At 37.2% G+C, this 19,370-nt stretch overlaps 2 protein-coding genes across 4 annotated transcripts; one reads left to right on the top strand and one right to left on the bottom strand.

The window, feature by feature from the left end:
• The first annotated feature begins 1,954 nt into the window (after nt 1-1,954).
• Nucleotides 1,955-3,979, top strand: LOC149408340 (Thioredoxin superfamily protein). The gene is made up of 7 exons (XM_089616949.1): nt 1,955-2,132; nt 2,671-2,826; nt 2,922-3,085; nt 3,180-3,305; nt 3,380-3,464; nt 3,544-3,600; nt 3,683-3,979. The coding sequence occupies exons 2-7, from the start codon at nt 2,695-2,697 to the stop codon at nt 3,752-3,754; spliced, it is 636 nt and encodes a 211-aa protein (XP_089473075.1). The 5' UTR covers nt 1,955-2,132; nt 2,671-2,694; the 3' UTR covers nt 3,755-3,979.
• Nucleotides 3,980-12,663: 8,684 nt separating this feature from the next.
• Nucleotides 12,664-14,813, bottom strand: LOC149408339 (E3 ubiquitin-protein ligase At3g02290-like). 3 transcript variants are annotated; one of them, XM_089616928.1, is made up of 6 exons: nt 14,451-14,813; nt 13,875-14,020; nt 13,521-13,760; nt 13,110-13,449; nt 12,933-13,042; nt 12,664-12,865 (listed from the first exon to the last, which is right to left on the bottom strand). In XM_089616928.1, the coding sequence occupies exons 3-6, from the start codon at nt 13,638-13,640 to the stop codon at nt 12,839-12,841; spliced, it is 597 nt and encodes a 198-aa protein (XP_089473054.1). In that variant the 5' UTR covers nt 13,641-13,760; nt 13,875-14,020; nt 14,451-14,813; the 3' UTR covers nt 12,664-12,838. The 3 variants fall into 3 exon arrangements, with proteins under 3 accessions (XP_089473054.1, XP_089473061.1, XP_089473045.1); XM_089616935.1 differs by having other exon boundaries at nt 13,940-14,020; XM_089616919.1 differs by lacking the exon at nt 13,875-14,020.
• Between the last annotated feature and the right edge of the window lie 4,557 nt (nt 14,814-19,370).

Raw genomic sequence — 19,370 nt, 5'->3', positions numbered from 1 at the left:
GAGAGAGTAGTTTGACCAAATCCATCATGACCTTGCATCTGAAGTGGTCCATGAGAACCGAGACTTTAAACATTGTGGCCCTCTTGCAGGACTCAATCAGCTTAGTGATGTTTATCTATGTTTGGGCGTTCGTCGGAACGCCATAAATCTGAAGTCATAGATTTATATGGGTAAGCTGGCGCTCCATGTAGCTTTCGACTCATGCCAGCGCTCCATCATTACATAGCCGTTGTAGATGCACCATGGACCCTTGTTAATCACCTTCTCGCAGCTCACCGAGCTGGAGAACTCAAACCCGACAAACAGGGAATCCATTTTTTTCTCAATGAGTCTCATCTTCCATCATGTTTCACTCAACCATAGGCGTCTAAGGATGAAGTTCAAGAGGATCAAGGAGCCCATCTTCTTCGCCACCATTTTTTTGACGGCCGATAGATCTCGACAAAGCCCCCTCAAGTTTCCTTCTATGTCCACTTCCTCCACGTCGCCATCCCACTAAAAGTCCTCAACATACAAATTTTTAAGCTCCATTAATTCATTTTTCCGTAGGTCTATTCCATCTCTCATAGCCTCTTTTTTTGTACCTTATCATAGGCGTGGAGTTAATTATTCCTCATCTACATTGATTACTCCATCGACAAGCATTATTCATGAGAGGTAATTCCTCAATGTCTTCAGGTGGGAAATCCATCAAGAATGACATGTGCTTCTTGAAGTCCCTTTTTAAATATTCCTCTATTTAGAAAAGCTCCTCTTTCAAATAGAGAGCATTTTAACAGTATAATACTTGTTAATTAAAATTGTTTATTTCTAAAACAGCATCTTTCTCTTTTTTTCTTCTCTTAATTTCTTCACATTTACCATACTCAGTGTTTTAAATGCCGGCGAAATTCGTCAAAAAATGGCGACGGCGCCGCTGCCGGAGAAAAAACGACCAGCGAAAAGCAAATTTTGGCTTTTGTCGTCGTTTTTCGTCGATTTCTGTCATTTTCATTTTCACCGATTTTTATTTCAGTTTATCGGTTTTTTTTTCCAAAAGTTAAAGAAATTCAATATAAAGCTAGCTGGGAATGGATCCAGAGTTACCCACACGTATCTTCAAAGCCTTTACCAATTAAATCAAGTACTAATTTTGTAATAGAAATGTTTACTTTTAATTATATACTACATTTATTTTATGATTTTAGACAAATACTATATATAAGATAAAAATTCATATATAAATGTAACAAATAAAATTATACTAATAAAAATGGATATATTTTCAATTAATATTGCATTTTCAATAACGTATTTAATTATATTACTACGTATAAAAAATAAATAGATAAAATGATGAAAACAGATGTTTAAAAAAGAAAATAATATTATTAAAAAAAATTGATATGTTATAATTGAATATTTACTACCCATTTTCAATACATATATAAACTGGATATATAAATATGTATTAAATAAAATTAGGATAGACACATATTAAATAATACATATTGTGTACTAAATGTATTGTTATTACTATAATTTAAATGTTATATATATTAAAATTTTAATAATTGAAAGATATGTGTGTGTATATATATCTAACATATTTTTCAACATTTCCCTTCGGTTTTCCATCGGTATGTCGGTTTTCCATCGAAAACAGAATTTTAAAACGGCATATCACTTGACTTTTTCACAATTTTTTCGTTCGATTTTCCATCGATCTATCGATTTTCCGTAAATCAGAGGGCTCGAAACGACGTCGAAAACTATATTTCAACCTTGACCGTACTTCGATTTTAAACGCTTTAATAAGTCTTAAAAGTACCTCAACCTTACCCATTTCCTCTCCTTGTTACTACCAAAATACTCCAAAGTCGAAACTTCCATTTTTGCTTTTATGAATGGTATAAGCGAAAATTCAATAGTCAACTGTTGACTTTGTGATAGATTTTTTTGGTACCAACTCCAATTGAAGGAAAAGTTTTATTTTGGGTGCTGAATGCTGATGATAGCCATAGGCAATAGAAGGCGTACATGAGATAAACATGTCACAATGTCAACCACTATAAAGTTCCTTCATCTTAGGTTTAATATCAAATTTCCATTCGCTTCACCACCGAAACTCTCTCGTCTCTCCTTTCACTCCGGTAAGCAATAATTTTTATTATTGTCTCCGTGAAATACTCGCTTAATTCTAGGTCTATAGTTTTTTTTTTTTTTTTTTGGACCTTCTTTCTTTCATAATCTGATTTAGCTTGTTCGAAAGATGTCATCTTTTTGGATTCTTTCTTTCGTAATCTGATTAAGACTGTTCGAGAGATGTTATCTTTGACACCCATCGGTCATCCACCAGATAATCGTTGATCTGGGAAGAGATTCTGAATAAGAAAAAAACGCAATTGTGATTAGAAAGTTTATAAATTTGAACATGGGTAAATATAGGTTTGCTTCATAATTATGATTTTGACTTCCTATTCTGTAATGAAATAATTGAAATCTCATTCATAAGAAAACCAGAAGAAGAAAATTGGTTAGAGCGATACCTGGTTTGTTGATCAGTGAAGATGGTATAAGTAGTTAAAAGACCCTTTTTTTATTTTTTTAAATGAAAATCCAAATATTTATGAAGACTTCAAATGTATAAATTTTTAAGGTATAAAGGGGTTTTTTTTTGTGTGTGTGTAGAGGAAGTGCTCATATAAAGCAACAATGGCCGGGTCTTCATCGAAACAACTTGTTCGGATCGATATTACTTCAGACACTGTGTGTCCGTGGTGCTTTGTGGGGAAAAAGAATCTCGACAAAGCAATCGAAGCTTCCAAAGATCAATATGACTTCGAGGTCAGCTTTTCCTCTCTCTTTTTTTTTGTCTCTTATGATTAGTGTTCTTTGTTGGGTTCGTATTCTAACAAAACAACTTGAAAATCAATCCACAGATCAAGTGGCATCCGTATCAGCTCGATCCTAAAGCCCCGAAAGAAGGGGTCGAAAAGAAGGAGTTTTATGCCAAAAAATTCGGGCCTCAATCTCTACGAATGGAAGCTCGGATGGCCGAGGTTTATAGAAATCTCGGGCTTGAATATAGCCTCGCTGGACTAACGTAAGTTCTGTAACTACCTTGGTGATCATCGATTTGTTTGGTTTTCGGAGGAAGATGAGATGACATGGTTGTGTTCTTGTGGCTTGAAAAATAGGGGAAATACTCTAGATAGTCATAGGCTTGTATACTTTGCTGGCCAACAGAGTCCCGAGAAGCAACACGACCTTGTGGAGGAGATCTTCATTGGCTACTTCACACAGGGAAAATATGTTGGTGACAGGTAAATAATAAATAATTAGTGTGCTTTGAGATATTTACGAGGAATTTGAGTATTTACAATTTTCTTGGTGGCAGGGAATTTCTTTTAGAGTGTGCCGGTAAAGCAGGGATAGAAGGCGCGGCAGAGTTTCTTCGAGACCCCAGCAATGGGGTCAATGAGGTATTTTTGTTTGGAACACTTTATTTTATGCTTGGGATCCGAAATTTAGCCTGATATTTTTCTATGATCTCCGTGCAAGGTTGAGGAGGATCTAAGAAGGGATTCGGCGAATATCACCGGAGTCCCGTTCTTTCTCGTAAGTAATTAATCAGAGTGGCGTTATGTGGATGAATTTAGTAGAGTTAAAAAAAAAATGATTTCATTTGTTGTTTTCGCAGATTAATGACGGGAAGCAAAAGCTGAGTGGTGCTCAACCCCCTGAAGTCTTCTTGAAAGCTTTTAAGCCTTGAAATAATAATGAAAATAAAAATTAATCATAAAAAATTGATGAAAATGTTGTATGTATATTCATTACATGTCAAATTTTCAATTTCATTTTTGTTGTTTTGTTTTTGGGTAAGTTGGTGTTATTACAGCTTGTCTTGTGTGATGACTTAGTTTGTAATAAATATTACGACAGTGAGAGAGAATTGCATGTTGTCATTGTTACCAACAACCGTAGATAATTCGGATTTTATTTGTAAGTCCAATGATATGATTATTTGACGTCCAACCATTGATAGTGATAGAAAATTAGAGATCCTCCCTAATAAATAAGAGAGACCACACCAAAAAAAAAAAAAAAAAAAGGAAACCTTGTCCTATAAGAGAGAGTCCAGTACGTATAGGGAAAAAGTCATTTTCGCTTAGTTTAAATAGAAGAGTTGTTGAGTAAATGGGAGAAAAGTCCTTTTCGCTTAATTGGGTTATGAAAGAAGTTAAGTTTGATTTGTTAGAGCTAATAATCCATTTAATTGTTTTTAAAAGTTTCACATTTTCTAGAATAGATTTTTGACCTAAATATTACCTCAAAATCATCGTCCATCACAAAGATCGAAATACCGTTACCGTTACTATTTTAAGACTCAGATTTGCTGGTATATCATGGTAAGCCAGTGGTATACCGTGGTATACAAAAAAGGAAAGAGTAAACTGTGCCGTTGAAATTACCGTTACCGTCGAAAAATATCCTCGAAAAAAAACCACGCATTTGAGTGAAACGAATTCCACACAAGCATAAATTTGAAATCACATGATCAGTCCAAAAAATGAACCCGAGAGGAAAGTTATAATTAATATGTTCAATCAACCAACAATCAGCCTTCACTTTCATCGAAACAAATCCACATCAATCAATCTTCAGCATCAATTCGAACACAATAAGAGAACACGAGAGAATAATTTCATCATAACTCAATTTCAATCCCTAGACCTTAGACACAGCAAAAATCCCCAAATTCCAACATTACAAAATCGAACCAAACAAGAGAGACAAGAAAAAAAATCCACAACTGATTTTAATCTCAACAACTCAGAAAATCCCAATTAAAACTTTAATTTCTATCTCCAAAATTTTGACCAAGGAGAAGAGATGAAGGAATTCAAAACTGTACCTTGAACTGAACTAGATTAGGAACTTTGTTGTTGCTACTCGGCACCTCTAAACCACGTTCAAAACCGAAATGAATAAAAGCCTCAACTTGATTTCATTTTTCAATACCCTATATAATCACAATCCAAATTCGTTCATGGACCTTGCGAATCGAAATTAGAAGAAGATAAGGACGAGGATGAAGAGACGAGACTCACGAGCAAAGAACTCCCGCTCGGCATGTCTTCCTCGCGCGCGACTCTGACGGAAACAGGCCGCCAACTCCTCGACCTCTTCTTCGTGTCTCAATCTCTCTGCGCTTTCTTCATTCGTTCTTTCTTTTATGCATTTGTTTTTTTATTTTCACGTTCTTAGAGCATCTTTAATGGTCATTTGCTTAACAATTAGAGGGACTTTCTAGTAAATAGAAAAAGTACTAAGCTACTAGCTTAACCATTGTTTTGCATATTAGCTATTGATTTAGCTTAGCAAATTAGCTCTATAGAGCAAATTGCTTAACCATTAGCTTAGCAAATAATGGGCCCCATTTTTTTCAACCAATGAGAATTATGTGACATGATAAGCTAATATGATATTTAGCATACCATTAAAGATGCTCTTATCTGCTAAAGAATGAGCCGACCGACTTCAATAAGAGATAAGGCTGAATGAGTTTCGAATTTGCAATTAAGTCCCTCCTTAATTGCTCATTAAATCATTCCTCTTTCTTCCACTTCTAATTTCCTCCCCAAGACTACTTTTCTTTTCTTTAACTGGTGCAAATGAGTCCTTTTCTTTTAATTTCTTTCTCGCGAGATGGAACGTAGAATTTATTTAAGATCATTGGAATTTTTTTTCTTGCGCAACCTGTCATAACTTTTTGAAAATATTCCAAAAACCTCGTCGATATTAAATATCTTTAATTTCCATTCTCGATTTATTATCGTCATTTTGATAAACTTAATTTTCAATATTTATTTTAAAATTTCAATTTGTTACAGCCTGCATGGCTCCCGCACTCACCATCGTGCACGTCGGCGAGTATTTGTTGGTTTCGATGTATCTTAAATAAGGGCATGAGAAGCTCCTTTTGAATAGGATGTTGTCAATAACACAAACTATGGCGCTTATTAATTATAGTTTACGCCCTTTTTTTATTTTTTAGTTGGGGTCTTCCCAGTGGTGATGTAATTAAATATTTTCTCTCTCAAATCCCCTTTTCCATAGTCATTATGTGTTAACTTTAATAGCAATAGAAGGTTGTTTGATCATTTTCATCGGTATGATTTTGGTGAGTACAAGATCTGAGGTGGATGCTAGGGCGGCGAGGGCATCCGCAAAGGTATTTTCTCCCTTGGGGATAAGCTTTAGTTCGACGTGGACTAACTCTTTGGTTAATTGCTTGACGATCTTTAGGTATGGCTCCATGCGGTCTTCACTAGTTGTAGTCCAACAATAAGTGATTCATCCTCAGCTTCATTGTTTGAAGCGATGAAGTTGAGTCTGGAGGATTGTTCGATGACTTCGCCATGGGGGGAGATCAGGTGTATCGTGACTCCGGTTCCCTGCTTGGAAGAGGCTCCGTCTACTTTTAGGGTCCATACCCCGTTGGTTATTGTGACTTCGGGGTCATCCTTAGGGAGCTCAACTAGGAAATCGGCCAAACCTTGGATTTGGCGCATGTCCTAATCCGATATTCAATATCATACTCACTAAGTTCGACAACCCACTTCGTAAGTCTCTCCGACTCGTTATTATTGGGGTTCACTCGATTAAACGACACCAGAAAAAAACCATGATGCAGCGGAAGCAATAAAATTACGCTAACAAGAGCTAACTAAAACATGGTTATTTATACAAGATCTAGATCTACGTTATTTAATGAGAGCAAGCAATATGTCAAGCAATCGATGAGAAAGACGAGTTTAAGAAAACTTACAGTTTTTGGCTCACGAACCGAAAGCTTTCACAATCCGTCTTCGTCTTGAACGTACAAGCCTCCACACGATCAAATCTGGAATTCTTCCTTCAAGGACTCGATGTGATGACACCAAAGTCTTCCGAAACGTAATCTTCGAGGAAGATAAGACAAATGAGTGGGCAACGTTGTATCTCACTAGATCTGGAAATGGGGTGTTTCCGATCTTTCTCTCTTATTTCTAAGAATGGAATTGAAGCAATTCCGAGGGTAGGGAGTGTTGTCAATGGTGCCCACAAGAAGAGTTGTAGTCTTTATTTTGTACATTTGATGTAATAAAGTCTCACGAAGACTCTTGCTTGTAATTGCTTATTCATTTAATAAAAAGTTGAAACATTCATTCATTCTTCTTTGTCTGTTTGAAGCTTTATGATAAAACATTAGTCTTTAGTCCATAAACAAACTTAACAACTTACGAAGAGACAAATGTAGATTTGCATGAACAAACTCTTCGTAGTTTGCTTAAAACGATATATTCATAATCTAAGGGTCAAAGGACTATTGACCTCAGTACGATTGCTAGGAGAATCTATGATGTCTGGTTATGGGGCATTGAGAGTTGGAGACTCTATAGTTCTAGGTATCTTCCGAAGGTACTGAATTGACCAGTGTACTTTTAGAGACAAAATAAGAACAAACTATTTAACCTCTTATGTCTCGAAGTCACTACGTATGAATTGCATCATGCTTACCTAAATCCTGAAATGAGACATGCCATTTCATAGCTTACGTATTCTCATTTGAGAAAGTCAGAGTTCGGACTCACTATGTGATTCCGAACAGGACCTATTGGTGAAGTACTAAGTTATGAAGATGTCATGAGTAACTTTGTGAAGTTCTCATAGATATGGAATTCATGTACAAGATTGCTGAAATGCAATTGTATATCACCTCATGCTTTGTTCCTTGAAATGTGAATAAATGAACTGGCCAGTGTCCAAATTGAATCTTGACTCTTTTGGATGAAACAATGTGACTTGTTAGCTCATCGTCAATACATTGTTTCTAACTTATTCACAAGCGACAAAAGAGTTGAGGAAATAACAGCTAGAAGGGTAAAATGGTAATTTTGTAAATCCCGACTAGCTGATGATATTCATGAAGGGGAAACATAGATAATATTCAGTGGATCCACTCATTACAATTAGGTTGAATTCTTGAGTAGAAAATAAATTCATTTGAACCGAGAGATTTTCAGTGTCAACTCTTTAGTGGAGTCAGTTGACAATAAGCTAAACTTGGAAAAGGTTTGTGAACTTTTGAGTCCAAGTATTTAGCTCAAGCTTTGTTCATTTGGATCCATGAGGTCACTGTCACAAATCATATCGAGTAGGAATAGTTAAACTATAAGCTAAGTCAAAACAGGAACGAGACAAGTTTTACGAAAATTGTCAAAAGGGTAATTTTGTCTTTTTGGACATAGCATGAAATGAATGTCAATAAATTTTTTGACATGGTCATATGATGACATTAGATCACTCGGCCATAATGTGTTCATTGGGCCTTGTGGATTAATTTCATTACATAAGAGTTTTATTGAAAATTCTTAATGGGCTTTTCTTATGTTGTCATGAACAAATGAAGAAAAATCTAGAAGCCTTCTAGAAAGTCTTACACGCCCAAACCCAAGAGTAGAGAGACCAATTTTGTGCATTAATGTATCAAGATACTTGCCAAAAGAAAAAGAGGAAACAAGTTTCCTATATTGGGTAAGAGAGAATTCGGCCAAACAAGTCAAGGCAAGGCAAGGGAACAAAAGAGGAAACAAATTCAAGTCTTCTAGAAGGCTCCCTTGGCCGTGTGACTCATGAAGGAATAAGGCAATATTTGCTCATGAATATGTGATATTCTATAGAAGAGGAAACTACCTTATTGAAGGTAAAGCCTCTCCTATAAATAAGAGCCTCGTTCTTCACATTTCATTCATCCCAAAGTTTTAGAGATTGAGAGCTTCTCTCTCTAGAATATTGGCCAAACTCCTCTCTCTCTCTCTAGTTATTTTTCGTTTTTGTTTTGGCACCTAGGTCCACATTTGACCTAGCGTTTTTAGCTCTTCGACTTTGAGACTTGTTCTCGAGTCGTCGTGTTTAAAAAGTGCCCACACACTAATTCCTTTCTTTCTCGAGTGATTCTTGTGATAGAAACCATCGTGGTTGCTCGTGTTGTCGATGAAATAAGAGAGACGTGCTGCGAGGGGAGACGAACGTTTTCAACCTTCTGAAGGCTCATCAACATTCAAGCTTCTAAAAAGGTTAGTAAATTTATTATGCTCATAATAGTTTTTATTTACGTGTACTTGCTCTTTGTCTAGGTTAGTAAAATCGTTTTACTTGTCAAAAGAAATTTTTTAAAATTCCGCCGCTTACCCGAAGCGTTAAACTTTTTCTTAAACCCTAGATAAATTCCAACAGGGAGATGAATCAAAAGTTGGCACACTCTAGGGATAGGAGGCCACGAAATTTGTGATCAAATTAGGTTAAAATTTGCTCCTCATCAGCCCTCTATTTATAGCAGTTCAAAATGTATCTTATAGAATATTCCAGAATATTCTATAAAATATTATTTCATTTTATTGTGTTCATACTAGTTGATTAAATCTCAGCCCTTGGATCTCAATAAGAGAATCCTATTTTTTTCCTCTCATCCGTTAGATTAGTATCTAGGATTTTATTTTATACAACAGTATAAAATATTTGCTCATGAGAAAATTTTGGAAAATATATTCTCCTAAAATTCTCCTAATATTGAGCCTAAATATTAGGAGAGAATATAGGACAATCATATTTCCTATATTTTCTCCTTTAATTTAGGAACAGAAAAAGTACTGGCTCTACAACCAGTACAAAAATCGCCTATACCAAGGTATGGAGGCCCAAATTTTTGTTTTTTCAGGGCTCAATAGCTTTAAACTCATTTAACACATATTTACTTGTCCAACAATAAATATAAAGTTTATTTACTTGATCTAGCAACAAATAAATAGCATTCTCATAAATATTTATTTAATTCCTAAAATACCCTTTTTGGAATTAATGTTGTAAATCACTATTACAGCAAGTGAGATTATAACAATAAAACATATTATTATATTAACTTTTTTATCCACCTTTATCGAAGCCGAATCGGGGACGATGGACCTAGTAGTAGAAGCTTAACAATCTCGATAAAAGACAAAATATTTTTTTCTCTTTTCAAATCGAATTGTCTAGTCTCTTTCAATACTCCACTGTGTAACCCAAGACTGAACCCTTCTTTAATACTAGAACTATATTTACTCATCGTAACGAGTGTCCACTTTTTAGTCAGTACGTGATCATGACCCTCCAAGTTCTGCCCGTATCGAGATAGGTCAATTTGTTCCGTTATACCTTTCTCGTTACATTTAAGCCCTAAGCATCGTTGCTTCCCCGGCGAAAGATTCAACCGAAAGTAAGGCAACTTCAGAAGTGTGCAAAATCAATCGGTTCTAGAATCAACCCTTAGGTGAGAGAACATTTACCTTCTTTCAGGAAGGCTGGATTCCGTATCTGTAAAACACTTTCTTCTACAATCATATCCCGACTTCCCAAGACACCTATTTGATCAACGTCTTACTAGCCTTTAACGTGGTGAGTCAAAGAAGCCGGTAACATGATCTAGAAGTCCATGATTACTTCAGGATATTAGATCAAGCGTCACTGTGACCATCATAAGCGGCCTCGGCTAGTGCATCGTAACGATCCTTCGTACACCTTCTGCAAGTGTATAATGCTCCCACTGAGTGATCAACCCTCACTCATGTTCCACACACATGACTTTAGATAAGGCTTTCTCGGCGCACATCAGTCATCGACCAAGTTTTAGTCCACCGCCCGATCTCGGATGCCCAGCATGCGATTCAATTTGATACGGAGACTATGGATGGTAGTTGTTATTGATTCTGAATGTTATCAGACCTCAACCCACTAATCATATGATGCTAATAATGTAACTTATTATCTTATTTAATGATCATCATCTTCTAGTGGGAAATATTCCTAACAGTTATGACTATGTAGGAATTTTCTAAGTGGTTGCGTGGTCATCACGATTATCGTGTGTGACTGAAAGTAAGGACGTAGCTTACGATCTGCCACGATCACGACCAATGCTATTTTTTTCATGGCAGGGTAGCAGGTTTCTACGTCAATGAACGATCTGCTTATGTAAAAGACAGATCACTGGTCGCCGCCTCTTCTCTGACCAGCACTTCAATTATTGGCGCATGGGATACGGCTACGTAGAGGAAGAGTATTTCTCCCTCGATCATTTTCGCAAGTATCGGTGGTGTTTCCAAATCGGTCTTTAGTTCCTGAAAGGATTTTTCACACTTGTCATTCCATTCGAACTTCTTATTTGCCTTTAGAAGTTGGTAGAATGAAAGACATTTGTCGGTCGAGCAGAAAATGAATCGGCTAAGTGCGGTTATCCTGTCGATTAACCTTAGCACTTCCCATCTGACAACCGAAGTCACGCGCCGGATCGACCCTGAGGTGATTATCTCACCCGTTTTAGCTTGTGGACCAGAGACAGGTGGGGACGAGAGTTGCAAGACTATCCAACCAGGCCTGGATGAGCCGGTTGGTTTCATCTTGGCCATCAGCTATTTTCAGTAGCATCTTTAAGATCGACTTCAACCCGGAAGGGATTCCAAAATCACTCTCTGTGCGATCTGGCGATATGGTCATTTTTTCAGCTTAACTCGTTTCTTTCGAAGTTGGACTTTCTGATAGATTTTCCACAGACGGCGCCAAATTGTTGATGTCGTTTTCGAGCCTCAACAATCACAAGGAAAAAAAAGATAGCAAAGTGTATGTATCGTTTTTTTAGAGTGTGGATTTCAAAAAAATCGTCTTATAGAAACAATAAGAAACTCAAAAGAAAATAAGTATAACGAAATTAAACAAGGAAATAAGAGGTTTTATTAATAACATGATTTCAATCACAAATTCCGAGCTCAACAATTCGACCAATGAATAGAGAGCTCGAAGAATTTAACTGATAAGAGAGAAAACGATAATAATGATAATATGGGAAAAACCCGGTCCATTTCTTCACAGAAGGAGTGAAATCATACGGCGACGGAGTGCACAATCTCCGGAAACACGTGTTGGCGACTTCGTCTTTCATCACCTCTCGTTCCGCCACGTCACATCGCTCGGTTGAATCGGCTCGGTAGAAATCGTCAACATTCCGGGTCTCAAGGCGAGATCGTTTATCTCATGCTGACTTCGACTTCGTGGATGCTTTTTGGAGAAGGTGGGCCGAACTCATGATACGTAATATGGGCCAAGTCCAAATGATTTGTTAAGTGTGTATGACAACTGATGATGAACGACAAAGACATTGTCGTTTGGTTATGTTATATGTCGTTGGGGCCACGCGAGCCTCTTTGTAAATAATTCAAGGGGGCCGAAATTTACACACACAATATCCATATCCTATTACGTAAAATCCTACATAACGGATAGAATCTTGCAAGTACGTGGGAACACAGTTAAAATTATCCATTTTTTTAATCTAAGTGTAGGAAATCAAATTTATCTTTTTACTATTTGGTGAAAATATTCCACATTTGTAAAATTATCCAATAATTAAAAGAAAAACTCACTACCAACCAATATGAGGAAGAAAAAAAAACACGTGGACTTGGAGGCAAACATAGATTTACCGGAGTTTTTCTGGGGTTCTTTTCACAGACGGCTTTTCATTCCATGTACATTTCTTTTCTGGTGAAACCGTCTTTCAATACAATGTGAAGCATAACGGGATAATGAAAAAAGACGCCGGAATGAATGTCAAACGTGCAACAACAGTTATAAGAGATTATAGTTTGATTTTTAATATTTACCACACTCTTTTCTTTGACATATTTTTTACTATTCACATTGAGTAATAAGGAAGATGACTAGTGTAGAGTCTCGGCTCAAAGCTCATCCACTCAGCGCTCCGACTCTTGTGTCAAGCTTAAGGCGATTCGTCGAACACCATAACCTATACAGAAACAAAGATGGTTAATGGCAGCAGTGAGAGTGTAGATGAGGAGCGTCAATGAATTCACCTTGCCACAAACGGGACAGCTATCGCTGCGCTCCATCCACTCATAGATGCAGCCGAGGTGAAAGTGATGAGCGCACTTTGTGGTTATTTTCGGGTTCTCCGGAGAATATTCTGCGAGCAGAGAGGAGAGGTGTGAGAAGAAGTAGAATGTGAGATATGAGAAAGAGAAAAGGAAAACCTTCAAGGCATGTTGGACAGACATCCTCTTCCTCGGGGGAGGTGTAGACATTCCCGAGGGTGGTGGCGGCGGCGGCGGCGGAGGAGAGCCTCAAGGAGGAGGACTTGGACCAGAGGTGGTCGGAGGCGTCTTGGTCGTCGTTCCACTTGTCGGTGAGGGGCTCCGAGTCGTGGCTGGAGGCCTTGTCGCGCCTCGACACGAGCCCGTCCCTCTGCAGCCGCACGTATCTGGGGTCCGCGTCGTAAGGCAGCGGCCTCGGCGGAGACCGGTACATGTCCGCCAGCGACTCCGTCGAACCCGCCACAGACGACGCCACCGAATGCCCTTCCCCTCTTCGGAACTACACCCACAAAACTCTTTCTTTTTCAATATATACATCTACTATTCTGGAACAAAACGATCCCTACGTACCACACTCAGCAAGTTCTCCAGGAAGCACCCGAGACATACACAGTTCCTATACACGGAACTGTTCGGGTTCACGTAATCTTCGAAATCATCGACGCTCAAACAGCAACAAACAGAACCCATCTTCGAAGCTCTCTCTTTCACAACAATGACCCTTTTTCCTTTCTAAAATGGAGACAGGGGACTCAAAACTCTTTCTCTCTCTCTTCTCACCGCTCGCAACTTATTTGACTTTTTTATTACCTGTAGAACAAAGTCCAAAACTTTAAACAAATTCTCACCAAAAACAAACAATCGCCAGTATAGTAAGTAAACCCCGGACAATTGCATGAGCTGAAATTTACAATAAAGCAATACCCTGATACAATCTTCCCAGCTGAAATTTGAATTGTAAGATCTTCAGATAACAAAACTACACTAACCAATTCAACATTGAAGTGCTCAAAATTGTTGTCACGTGAAAGTTGCCTTGGTGTTTAAAGATTCAATTGGGTATGGGATTGCTTCAAAATCAGGAGGAAAAAAAAAAGTTATTTCCTACACTGGTAAGGAAAACAGAAAGACCAAATCCACAAGGAAAGGAAACCACACCAAAAAAGAACGATTCCTATTTGGATCATTGTACACCAAAAGACAATTTCTCAACGTGGTTGACCAATATATCCATTAATTTAGCTTAGAACAACGAAATTGCTATAAACACATCATCGTCGTTTGTTTGACATCAAAAATCCAATACCAAAAAAAATTATATGAAAAAGCAAAAAGAAAAACAAAAAACATGATCACCTAAAATAAACCAGAACAAAAATCCAAAGACCCATTAAGTTCTACTCTGGTCCGACGATAAATTCCAAAAACAAAATCATAGCACGAGAAACAGATGATCGGAGAGAGAGAAACTTTGATGACGAAATCGAGATAAGAAAATACCTTTGTTGAAGCTCAAGCCAAGCAGTGCGATGAAGAGCGAGAAAAAGGGCAAAAGAAGCAGAGAGAAAAGCGCAAACGTAATCAATCAACTAAAATTTGAAACGGAAATTGGAGATAATCGGAAATTCGGAATAAGCATTTCGAGATCAAAAAATTAAAATTAAAAAAAAAATTAGGGGGCTTGAAAATCGGGATTCTAAAATTGGTTTGAGTGTGTGCGCTTTTTTGGAAATTTTCTGGGGCGAGAATCGCTATGCGTATGAATGGGTGGATGGGTGAATAAAATGGAATAATGAATACGAAGAACTTTATTTTCTCTTTCTGCCGGTGAGTAGTAGAAGAATCTATCATTATTTAATATACTATTGATTTTTTGTTTTAAATTTAAAAGAATATTAAACTTATATCATTTTTCTTCTTTATAATGATGTAACTTGTAAGTGTGCGACCGTAAGATAGAGAAAATAATAATTTTCACCGACGTTATCGATATTAAATTATGTTAAGTTTTTTTATTTATTTTAGGGATCTATGTTTTTTGATAAAGGATTCATCAAACAAATATATTAATAAAAGTTTTTTTTAAAAAAACTTAGATTATAAAAATAGCGCAACAAAAATTTAAAAACTTCCATGTGAAGAATATAAAAAACGGACAACAAATAATCATAAATACAGCAAAATAACATGTGAATTACTGATTTATACAAGTAACCAGTCATTATCATATTACTATACGAATCACGAGGTCTTCGCCTTGTTGGTTATATGGGTATTGCCCAACTGAGATCCACGCAAAAAAAAATTATATTTGAGATTCATATATGAAAAAATTAACTATTCCGATTAAACAGGTAAAAAAGCCAGATTTAATAATTCTGAATTATTGAAACATAATCAAAAGAAAAAACAAAATATGACGAATAAATAAAGATAATAAATACTTTCCTCTAGGTTAAGAGTCTTCTATTGGACCAAACCATCGGAGTCTCCGTATCTTAGAGAAAACGATGACACTGAAGTCTGAAAGTTCAAATCTTGATTTTTTTCTGAGAGATAGCGCGGTGGTTAGAGTAACGTTACTACCAATAGTGTGATCATAGTTGTTGATTCTAGTTTTCAATAAATTGTAATATCATATAAACAATTAGAAAGGCTAGTGATTTTTCCTTAAGCTTTGCTTAGAATTTGGATCAAACGCATACTTTTATGTAAACTCACTATGAAAGTAGTATTCGTACAAACACTACTTATTTCAAATTTATAAAAAAAAATGACATAAAAATTCATAAACTAAGTTAAGGTAACAATACTACGAAGATTTTGAGTGGTGAATGAAGATTTAGGGATTCAAAGAAAAAGAGGAAGTCTGAATTGATAAATTACAGAATAGAATAGTCTGAGTATATATAACCCTAATACAACCAAAAAAAGAAAATAAAGAAAAAGGGAAATAATCTTAAATACAATAATAATAATAATGACTAATATTATATATATATATACGCTAATATCCCCCCTCAAACTCACGCTACAGCAATAAGCATTGAGAGTTTGTCAACTAAGAAGCGGAAGCGCGAAGTGGAATCAGCCTTCGTGAATAAATCGGCAATCTGAAGTGAAGAGGGAACATATGGCAATGTGATTGTACCAAGCTGTAGATGATGGCGGGTGTAATGACAATCAATCTCAATATGTTTGGTTCGCTCATGAAAGACCGAGTTACGAGCAATCTGAATGGAACTCTGATTATCACAGTATAACGGCGTAGGATGATGAAGAGTGACACCCAGATCAGCAAGTAACCAGCGTAACCAAACAATCTCACATGTAGTCGTAGCCATATCGCGATACTCAGCTTCAGTGGAAGAGCGAGAAATAACATCCTGCTTCTTGCTCTTCCAAGAGATGAGTGAATCTCCAAGGAAAACACAGAATCCAGTAGTGGACTTGCGATTCGTAAGATCACTAGCCCAATCAGCATCAGAGTAAGCGCGCAACTCCAATGAAGACGAGGAGGGAAATAATAGACTCTGAAACTGAGTACCACGAAGATACCTGAGAATGCGCAGAACAGCAGCCCAATGAACTGTGGTAGGAGCAGTGACAAACTGACTGACAATATGAACAGCATGCGCAATATCAAGACGAGTAACCGTGAGATAAACCAAGCTTCCAACCATCGAGCGGTATAGACTGGGATCGGGTAGAGGAGACCCATCAGATGGAGAGTAGCGTGCATTGGTTTCAAGAGGAGTATCAACGATTTTGTTGTCAGTGAGACGAGCGCGCTGTTGTCAATGGTGCCCACAAGAAGAGTAGTAGTGTCTATTTATGTACATTTGATGTCATATAGTCTTACGAAGACTCTTGCTTGTAATTGCTTATTAATTAATAAAAAGTTGAAACGTTCATTCAATCTTCCTTGTCTGAAGCTTTATGATAAAACCTTAGTCTTTTAGTCCATAAACAAACTTAACAACTTACGAAGAGACAAATGTAGATTTGCATGAACAAACTCTTCGTAGTTTGCTTAAAACGATATATTCGCAATCTTAGGGTCAAAGGACTATTGACCTCAGTATGATTGTTAGAAGAATCTATGATGTCTGGTTATGAGGCATTGAGAGTTGGGGACTCTATAGTTCTTCTAGGTATCTTCCGAAGATACTGAATTGACCAGTGCACTTCTAGAGACAATATAAGAACAAACCATTTAACCTCTTATGTCTCGAAGTCACTATGTATGAATTGCATCATGCTTACCTTAATCCTGAAATGAGACATGCCATTTCACACCTTAGTATTCTCATTTGAGAAAGTCAAAGTTCGGACTCACTATGTGATTCCGAACGAGGCCTATTGGTGAAGTACTAAGTTGTGAGTCTGTCATGAGTAACTTTGTGAAGTTCTCATAGATATGGAATTCATGTACAAGATTGCTGAAATGCAATGTATGTCACCTCATGCTTTGTTCCTTGGAGTGTGAATAAATGAACTGGCCAGTGTCCGAATTGAGTCCTGACTCTTTTGGATGAAACAATGTGACTTGTTAGCTCCTCGTCAATACATTGTTTCTAACTTATTCACAAGCGACAAAGGAGTTGAGGAAATAACAGCTAGAAGGGTAAAATGGTAATTTAGTAAATCCCGACTAGCTGATGACATTCATGAAGGGTAAACATAGATAATATTCAGTGGATCCGCTCATCATAATTAGGTCGAATTCTTGAGTAGAAAATAAATTCATTTGAACCGAGAGATTTTCAGTGTCAGCTCTTTAGTGGAGTCAGTTGGCATTAAGCTAAACTTGGAAAAGGTTTGTGAACTTTTGAGTCCAAGTGTTTAGCTCAAGCTTTGTTCATTTGGGTCCATGAGGAGACTGTCATGAATCACATCGATAGGAATTGTTAAACTGGAAGCTAAGTCAAAACAAGAACGAAAATTGTCGAAAGGGTATTTTTGTCTTTTGAGACATAAGGATGAAATGGATGTCAATAAATTTTGACAAGTTCATTTGATGACTTAATGTCACTCGGCCATAATATGATTAATTGGGCCTTGTGGATTAATTTCATTTCATGAGAATTTTAATGAAAATTCTTAATGGGCCTTAGTGGAAAAGCTTCTAGAAGGCCTTTTCTAGAATAGGGATAGGCGCCCAACACACCCAAGGAAAGAGAGAATATTTTGTGCATGAATGTATGAAGATACTTGCCAAAAGAAAAAGAGGAAACAAATTTCCCCTAAGGGGAAAGCAAGGTAGGCGCCCAAAAGAGTCAAGAGAGAAGCAAATAAAAGAGGAAACAAATCCAAGGACTTACTTGCTTAGTCTTGGCCGTGTGTCTCTTTGAAGGAAAAGGGAAATTGGCCCATGAATATGTGATATTCTATAGAAGAGGAAACTACCTTATTGAAGGTGAGACCTCTCCTATAAATAGGAGCCTCATTCCTCACTTTTCATTCATCCAAAGTTTTAGAGATTGAGAGCTTCTCTCTCTAGACTTGGCCGCCCCTTCCTCTATCTCTCTCTCTAGTTTATATTTTCGATTTTTCTTGTTTTGGCACCTAGGTCCTCACTCGACCTAGTGTTTAGCTCTGCGACTTCAAGACTTGTTCTTAAGTCGTAGTGTTTAAAAGTGTCCACTCACTGATTCCTTCTTTTCGAGTGATTTAGTGATAGAAACTTTCGTGGTTGCTCGAGGTGCCGAAGAAAGAAAGAGAGACGTGCTGCGAGGGGAGACGAGCGTTGCAAACTTTCCAAAAGCTTCTTCAAAGTTCAAGCTTCAAGAAAGGTTAGAAAACTCTTAGCTCATATTGTTTTTAATTACATGTACTTGCTTCTTTGTCTAGGTTAGTAAAAACTGTTTTTACTTGAAAAGAAATTTTTTAAAATTCCGCCGCTTCCCGAAGCGTTTAATCTTTTTCTTAAACCCTAGATCAGTTCCAACACGCGCTCAAAGAGATCTGATATATACTTTGACTGAGATAAAAGGTAGCCCTTCGGAGAAAAAGCCACCTCTATACCCAGAAAGTAACGCAACGAACCCAGATCTTTCATAGCAAAACACCGAGCCAAGTCAGACTTCAACGATTCAATCCCATCATAATCATCGCCGGTAATAATCATGCCATCAACATACAAGGACAAGAGGATACGACCTGTACTTGTATGCTTGACGAACAAAGCAGAGTCGTGCTGACTAGAAATGAAACCAAGGGAGGTGATCACAGTGGAGAACTTCTCAAACCAAGCTCGGGGAGCTTGTTTGAGGCCATAAAGGGCTTTGCGCAGCTTGCACACATGACCGGGCTGATGCGCGACACCAGGAGGGGGTGTCATGTAGACCTCCTCGTGAAGATCACCATACAAGAAGGCATTCTTCACATCCATCTAAGATATCTGCCAACGATGTACAT

This window comes from Urtica dioica, chromosome 1 (assembly GCF_054948205.1).
Source record: "Urtica dioica subsp. dioica isolate 48M chromosome 1, U.dioica_male_clone48M_v1_H2, whole genome shotgun sequence".
Lineage (NCBI taxonomy): Eukaryota > Viridiplantae > Streptophyta > Magnoliopsida > Rosales > Urticaceae > Urtica > Urtica dioica.
Note: the sequence above shows the minus strand (reverse complement) of the source record. Positions and strands in the feature narration are given on the sequence as shown.

Bases quoted from the DNA above. Each gene is read 5' to 3' on its own strand.
- LOC149408340 (XM_089616949.1), top strand. From the start codon at position 2,695: ATGGCCGGGTCTTCATCGAAACAACTTGTTCGGATCGATATTACTTCA. The intron at 3,306-3,379 runs GTAAATAATAAA...TCTTGGTGGCAG, and splicing joins GGAAAATATGTTGGTGACAG to GGAATTTCTTTTAGAGTGTG. The intron at 3,465-3,543 runs GTATTTTTGTTT...TCTCCGTGCAAG, and splicing joins CCAGCAATGGGGTCAATGAG to GTTGAGGAGGATCTAAGAAG.
- LOC149408339 (XM_089616928.1), bottom strand. From the start codon at position 13,640: ATGGGTTCTGTTTGTTGCTGTTTGAGCGTCGATGATTTCGAAGATTAC. The intron at 13,450-13,520 runs GTACGTAGGGAT...TTGTGGGTGTAG, and splicing joins TGGAGAACTTGCTGAGTGTG to TTCCGAAGAGGGGAAGGGCA. The intron at 12,866-12,932 runs GTGAATTCATTG...GTTTCTGTATAG, and splicing joins GCTGTCCCGTTTGTGGCAAG to GTTATGGTGTTCGACGAATC.